The following is an 8,090-nucleotide window of genomic DNA, read 5'->3' as shown; positions in this document are numbered from 1 at the left end:
AATTATTATTGAGGCTCGTGTGTGGATGGATTCTCTCAAGCTAGACTTGGTGATGATCATATACCCGAATGGGAAATAGAATAAATGATCTATACAGCTGTAGGAATTGATTTATTCTTTATTGTGGACCCATTTATTTATTTATTAAATTAATTAATTAATTAACTATTTTATTTATTTTATTTATTATTTTATTTATTTATCTCATGAAGATTGGCAGACAAGAAATATTTTGTGCGGTACATTCGGATTGATTTATACGCTTGTAAATGACCATGCAATTAAAATATCTGAAATGTCAGCTTATGAATTTACACAGGGACATTCCTTCGTACATCAGAAACATGCACAATTTCTGTTGATGAAATCTATGTCCAAACGATGATTATATGAGCGTTTCTGCCCACAAGTAATGAAATAAACACCGAAATGTACAGGAAAAACGCGTATCGTATACAAATACCGCATGACTGTGTGGTAATTAGTGATGCTTCGGGTCGATTAAAGAATTTTCAGGACCTAATACTCAAAGAACTTTAGTTTATCTTGAAAGTAAAGCTGCCGTATTAATGTAAATATTATAACTTTACTACTTGGAAAAATACGTCGGTTTAATTTTGATGACCAAAACTTTATTCAAACGAATTAAGGATTGTGTGCCCCTTGAAGTGGTCTTTAACTTTTTCCAATACCGCTTGAGCTCGTAGATGCAGCCAAACATATTTTAAGAAACCATGGTTGCTAAGAAATATTATCTATATCCGTTGCTATATCACACACCTATGAAATATATTTTCATGACTTAAATAGAATAATATTTACCTACTGGAACCAGGGGTGGGGTTTTGACAGCGAAAGATGGACCAAGATATCAAAGAGACATTGTATACATCCCAATAAGTCGAAGCTTAAATCAAAATTTGGTAAAATTGTGTTCCAAACTGTTTCCCATATTTACCATCTGCGATTTTTTATTTGTCGTGCGATTTTTTTTTTTTTTTTTTTAATTTTCAAATTCAAATTTCAGTTGGCAGTTCATAAGCTGGTGAACTCGCAACTGAATTGGTAGGGTTATATAGTGGCAGTGCCATACAATGGTAAATATTTCAACTTAACTGCTAGCCCTTCGTGTAGTTTTTAAGTCCGAATTTCCTCTGACCCTGTCGGAGAAAACTCGACAAAGTAGTTATAACATGGAGCGTACGTGGGACTAATAAAATCTTACATGGACCTGTTCCGTGACCAGAGATATATCTCTACCCGAGTGTAAGCGTTTTGATGGCTGGCACGACGATAATCATCGAGTAGCGTCATATAGCGCGTGTCAGCCGTCTGAAGTCCTGTCGGGCTGTGTGTTAACCGGCCCTTACAAGATTTTTAAAAGGTTGACAAAACATCAGAAACCATCGGATTATTGATAGCTGACATGATCCTAGTGACAAATCGTCTATTAGATAATATGCATTCCTGGATCGCAATGTACTTACGTGGATGCAAATTGTACACATATTACAGATATTCAACTCGTAATAACATGTGTGTTGGTCATTTTTGTATAAATCATTTTGAACAGCCAGAGTTACTTCCCTTTGTTTCGCTTCATAGTATATATATCACTTTATAAATAATATTATTATGAGCTTATGTATGTAAAAACTGCAATACATATTTAATCAAGAAATATCTCTAAAAAAGATAAACGGCATAGCTTAAATGCTGGTGTTTATAATATAAAACTGCCGGTGAAATAAATGAACGAACTAATGTTTTTCAGCACAGATAAAAAAAATGATATCAGTTTGAATCATTTGGTGATAATACCATGCGCATAGCCAAGTTATTTTGTATGTGTATGTAGAGAAATGAAAGAGGGGTGAATGAGTACCGTATTATGATATACAGTTAAGTGTTTGGACAATTTAAGTCCTTTTTTTAACGATGTCCGAATAGTTACGTTGTCCTGTTTTCTTGAAACGACGAGCCTTGTACAGCATTTAGAATGATAATTTGTGTTTATTTTACCTTATTTTGCACGCTTGGAACACGTTTACATAATGTCCGAATATGTGTTCAATAACCATACGTACATAACCATAGTCCATTGGGCAAAGCGATACCTTTCCTGTGGGAAGGGCTGTAAAAGAAAAAATTCAAGACCAAAAACCTGAGATCAACCTTCTATTTAAGTCGCGTTACAACTACCGTAACACGACGTTTTGGGATGATCATTGCGACAATGGGTGATGTTTTCATGACGGTATGTGTAGGTAAAATACATTTATATATAAAAATACAGTTGTAGTTATATAAAAGTTCCAGCAAAGTCGAATTGAATTTAATATAAATGAATCTTTCAACTGTACCGGCGGTCATAACATAGCACGACATGTGTTCTAAAGTTGGAATTACAACGATTATCATTATACTCAGATAGGGGTTGATTGACGAGGATTAATGTCCTTGTTCCGGTTATAGCCGGGCCTAGGACACTCTCTCAGATAGGGGTCAGAGTTCAGAAGCTTAACTACCAGGGCACTGGTATAATTTTCTTTTTGCCACTTATTCAGCTTGCATTCAATCTTAACTTTGTTCCGTTTTAACTGCATATCTGCATTTTGCATTTACCGCTACATTGACCAATCACATACTCCATCTTGACCAGTAACGCCACCTGTCGCGTTATTTCCGGGAACAAAAGATTATTATACGTGTAAAAGAATTAAATCTTAAAGCAGTTATATCTGTATATACATCAGTATATTGGTAGCATGTATATATTACAGGAAGTAGGCTCTCATACGGGCACTTCAACCTAGGGTATACCAAAGTTAGGGAGTAAAACCCTTTTTCATTGGATCAAGACAGGTACCTTTTTGTGTAGGAGTTGGGTTTCCCTGGGTTGGGGTATAAAAGGCAGTGTCCCTTACAGTTCGAGAGAGTCGAAGGCTTCCATGTAGCCGTGACTTCACCTCCCCTCCCTTAAAAGCCTCCATTCGGCTGCTCCCCTCCTCCCTGAGGCTACTCTATAGGGTGAGTATTAGGTCCCACCCTAGGCTAACAGTAGTGTATACACCTGTAGTGGCTGGGGCAAACGCAGTGATAAGGTATGCGTGGTGTGTGTAGGGGCTAGCGCTAGCTGCAGGTACCTAGCTAGACTGGCGAGGGAAGCTGGGGAGGTCATTAATCAAATCTATACATAGGCAGGCAGGGCTTGTTAGGGGACACTACACTGTATAATAGGTATATCTGGACTATACAAATTGCTGTAGCATGTTATATACAAATGTACCCAAATAAATATACATTATATATTTACATGGCCTTTTAGTCTGTCATTGATTCCGTATGTTATTATAAAAATAACCAATTAAGGTACCAACAGAACCCTGGATCCCCCGAACCTGGGTTGTGACAGTGTGCACACGTGTGGGGAAATCCCTTACGCGTGTGACGGAAACGACGTTCTTTTACACTGGTGCTATGTGACCAGGATTCAGGGAAATCTATTGGGTATTCGTTTCTTTGGTAAGTTTATTTTTCTAAGAGCATTTACCTCATTGTTTTTTTATTAACTTTGATTTTTGAATCATGACAGATAGATTAATTGGCCTTACGGGTCCCAGTTCGTTTGGAAGTTATGTTGATAAGCGCCCATTCACACTGGCAACAGCATTTCCCCTAACAAACACGACATCATCTGTTGTCACCACAATGTCAACTAGAACTACAATGTCCCAGGGTAGGGGTGATATTTGGCATTCTCACAGGAGAGTTCCCTTACAAGGTTTCGGGGAAAACTGTAACTTAAACCCCTTTGCTGAAACATTTGAGGTTAGGGACAACAGTTATCAAGCACTAGGAATAGGGGCCAGGCCTAAGTTGAGTAACCCTCTGTCAAATGAAGGTAATTTTAGAGAAATACCTACAAAGTCAGTTAATTTTGAGGCTGTGGAACATGGCAATCGGGGTACATTTGATAATGACCTACATATGCAGGATGTCTTTGGTGTAGTTGACACCCCGTTACAAGGACAGGAATCGGTAGGGTTTGAGTGGGGTCCTATCATGCCGAGCGCTATCCAGACTAGTACACCAAAGGTTGTAGATAACCCGATAGGAAATGGCAATACCGGAAAGGTAGATGAATTTCATAAACTTCCGGATAGGCTTCCGTCAGTAGGAAATGTAACGCAGCCATTCTCTCGACATAGGAAACAAAAAGACCCTCAGACCTATGATGGGTCGACAGACTTCAATGATTACATCATACATTTTGAGCAGGTTTCTAACTGGAACCATTGGGGTAACTATGAGAAAGCCCAGCAGCTAGCCATGAGTCTTAGAGGGGCGGCACAGAAAATTCTAGCTGACCTGACCATGTCCCAGTTAGGCAATTACGCGCAAATTAAGGATATTTTAGCGGAAAGGTTCGCGCCTCCCGGGAGAGAAAATGCCTATAGGTGTCAGCTGAAAAACAGATCTTACAAAGAGAAAGAAAGCATAAACTCATATGGATTAGAATTGAGACGGCTTGCTGCGCTGTCATTTCCGGATATGTCTCCGAAGGCTCGCGAAGTAAACATCATAGATCAGTTCATCCATGGGCTCCGAAGCCACGAAATGAAAAAGCATGTTCAGTTCAAACATCCAACTACTCTTGAGGCAGCTATAACGCTGGCTATTGAATTCGAGGCTTTTGAAAACGAACAGGCTTTGACCATCAAAAAGCCAAAAGCGTACGTTGACTCGATTGAACAAGCACCGGTTTTAGGTGTAAAACACGAGGCAAATAACATGCAAGATTTAGCTCAGTTGCTTTTGGACGGATTAAAGGACATCAAGGAAGAATTTCAGAAAGCAAATAGAGGCAGAAATTCCTCTGGCTTTAACCGACAAGGTCGTGGCCGTGGAAATGATAGGAATCGCGGGAACAGGCCTATGAATGGGACTTGTTTCAACTGTGGTGAGTCGGGACATTATGCGAGGGAGTGTCCAAATCCGAGACGGATAGAAAATAGACAAGAAGCGACCGAACAAAAAAACTAGAAGTGGTTGGACTCGTGCCCGAAAGTTCAACCACGCCTGACGCTTGTTTATTAGATAATTTTGATGTAGTGTCTAAAGGGCTTACCGAGATCAGGCTTAATTCAATTAAGGTCGGTTGTTTATTCCTTGATGCAATGATAGGGGATAGGAGTTGTAGATACTTAGTTGATTCTGGGTCAGTGGTCACAATCGTTACGGATGATTTTTACTTCTCACTTCCGGAAAGCCAAAGGCCAGAACTAAAGAGTAGCAACATCCTACTGTATTCTGCGTCTGGTGATACTCTGAAGGTGGCGGGGAAGGCTAGGTTTAGTTTTAAGGTGGGCAAAGTGGTATATAAGCATGAGGCTATAGTGGCGCACCTAGACCAGTTGTCGGGGATTATAGGGGTAGATTTCCTCTCTGAGCATGGTGGAGTTTTGGACTTCGTGGATAATGCTCTAAAGTTAGAAGGACAACGGGTAAACCTGGCGGTGGATGGGTACAATGAGTGTGCCCACGTGAGACTTAGCGAGGCAGTCTCTATTCCAGCTAGTTCAGAGGTTCACATTCGTGGATATTTAGATAGGCCTGTGGCCACCCCCGAGGGATTGGTGGAACCCAGTAAGTTTCTAGCGAATCAAGGATTGAGTATGGCAAGGACATTGGTTGCAACAGAAGGCAAAGAGACATGTTTCTCTGTCCTTAATCTTGGTAGGCAGGACATTAGGTTACACCAGAATACTGTTATTGGGGAATTCCAAGGAGTTGTCAAGGTATGTGAGGTGAGCGATAGTTGTAGTGAGCACTCAGAGTTACCTCCTCATTTGGTTCCATTAATTGATAAGCTTTCCCCAGAGTTGTCAGGAGTTGAGAAACAAGATGTCACCGAGTTAGTTATTGAGTTTCAGGATATCTTTTTAAGTCCACATGGAGGGTTTGGACAGACAGATTTGATAGAACATACCATAGACACATGTGATCAGGCGCCAATAAAAATTCCTGCCAGGCGTGTTTCGCCAGCACAGAAGGAAATCGTGGAGTCTGAACTAGACAAGACGTTGAAAGATGATATCATTCAGCCCAGTTCTTCCCCCTGGTCAGCCCCTGTTGTATTGTGTACCAAGAAAGATGGTAGTGTTAGGTTTTGTATTGACTATCGGCGGCTTAATGCGGCGACGAAAAAGGACGCCTTTCCTTTGCCGAAAATAGATGACGCATTAGACGCAATGGGAGGGTCACGTTGGTTCTCTACTTTAGATCTTGCTAGTGGATATTGGCAATGTAAAATGGACCCAAGACACAAAGAAAAGACGGCTTTTAGCACACATAAAGGTCTCTTCGAGTTCAATGTCCTTCCCTTTGGGCTTTGTAATGCCCCCGCGACATTCTCACGCTTAATGCAGTTAGTTTTAGGCGGTCTAAACTGGACAAAGTGTTTGTGTTATTTGGATGATGTCGTTGTGTTTGGACACACATTTGAGGTAGCTCTCAAGAATCTCAGAGAAGTTTTTGATTGTCTAAGGAAGGCTAATCTAAAATTAAAAACGAAGAAATGTAACCTATTTCAGACAGCAGTATCCTATTTGGGTCATGTCGTATCCGGCGAGGGAATAAGCTGTGATCCTGAAAAGGTCCGCGCTGTAAGCGATTGGCATGTACCGCAAAACGTGTCCGAAATTAGAAGCTTTCTAGGGATCACCGGGTACTACCGAAAGTTCATAAATCACTTCTCTGACATTTCTTCACCGCTGACACGTCTTACGCGCAAAAACCAACGTTTTCTCTGGGATGACAACTGTCAAAAGTCGTTTGAGACCCTTAAGAGTGCGCTGACGTCCGCTCCCATCCTGAGCTACCCGACGTCCCAAGATAAGTTCATTTTAGATACAGACGCATCTAATACCGCTGTCGGTGGGGTTTTGAGCCAAATACAAAATGGAGAGGAGAAGGTGATCGCCTATGCGAGTAAGACTTTAAATCGAGCACAACAGAACTACTGTACCACGCACAGAGAGTTGTTTGCAGTAGTGTGCTTTGTTAAGGAGTTTAAACACTACCTTTGGGGGAGACCATTCCTCCTCAGAACCGACCACGCGTCGCTAGTCTGGCTCAAGAACTTTAAAAGCGCTGAGGGTATACTAGCCCGCTGGCTGGCCGTAATCGACCTGTATGACCTAGAAGTCCAGCACCGACCTGGGCACAAACATGGCAATGCTGACGGGCTATCTCGTAAACCTTGTAGTAAATGTAAGAAGCTAGGGTGTCCCACTTGTAGTGATAGTGAGGGTGTAGATGAGTGTGTGTCTGACCCCTCCAAAGGCCATGTTGATCAGCCTGTCGGGATTCAGATGGTCACTACTAGGGCCAAGAAGGATAACTCTAAGGTAAAAAGAGACAAAATACAGTGGGATGATAAGTCAGATACCAGGGACGATATATCTGATACAGAGGGTGACAAACTAGAGTTAGGAGCTTGGTTAGAAAGCTGGGGTCCAGAAAAATTAAAACAATGGCAACAGGAGGATCACAGTATAGGAAAGTTTTTGGCACTCAAAGAACGACATCGCAGAAAGCCCCCTAAAACCGAAGTAGAATTATTTCCCCCAGACGCCCGGAAACTATATCACATGTGGGTGGTATTAGACTTTGACCAAAATGGGGTACTTTGCCGTATAGATTCAGTGGATATCTCTGGGAATAGTATCTACAAGGTGGTTGCCCCCTTTTGTATTAGAGATGAAATATTACACCACCTCCATAACTCAGTAACCTCAGGGCACCTTGGACGAGATAGGACGATAGAGTTGGTGCAAAGGCGCTTTTATTGGCCTGGTCTTACCGACGATGTCAAAAACTGGTGTAGGGAATGCGAGTCGTGTGCCAAACGTAAACCTGGTCCTATAAAACACAAAGCTCCCCTTTGTCCCTCAGTACCGACTAGTGCCCCTATGGAAAGATTAGCAGTAGATATCCTGGGAGGTCTTCACACAACTAGCAATGGGAACAATTACATTATGGTAGTGGGAGATTATTTCTCAAAATGGGTAGAGGCTTTCCCTTTG

General features: G+C 41.4%; 1 protein-coding gene across 1 annotated transcript; it reads left to right on the top strand.

Annotated features, from left to right (window-relative positions):
- The first annotated feature begins 3,729 nt into the window (after positions 1–3,729).
- On the top strand, positions 3,730–5,046 carry LOC117340593 (paraneoplastic antigen Ma3-like). Its single transcript, XM_033902352.1, has one exon. The coding sequence runs from the start codon at positions 3,730–3,732 to the stop codon at positions 5,044–5,046; it is 1,317 nt and encodes a 438-aa protein (XP_033758243.1).
- The last annotated feature ends 3,044 nt before the right edge of the window (positions 5,047–8,090 follow it).

Source organism: Pecten maximus, chromosome 13 (genome assembly GCF_902652985.1).
Source record: "Pecten maximus chromosome 13, xPecMax1.1, whole genome shotgun sequence".
In the NCBI taxonomy this organism is placed as follows: domain Eukaryota; kingdom Metazoa; phylum Mollusca; class Bivalvia; order Pectinida; family Pectinidae; genus Pecten; species Pecten maximus.
This window is presented reverse-complemented; position numbering and strand designations above follow the sequence as displayed.

Coding starts and splice junctions, on each gene's coding strand:
- LOC117340593 (XM_033902352.1), top strand. CDS start 3,730: ATGTCCCAGGGTAGGGGTGATATTTGGCATTCTCACAGGAGAGTTCCC.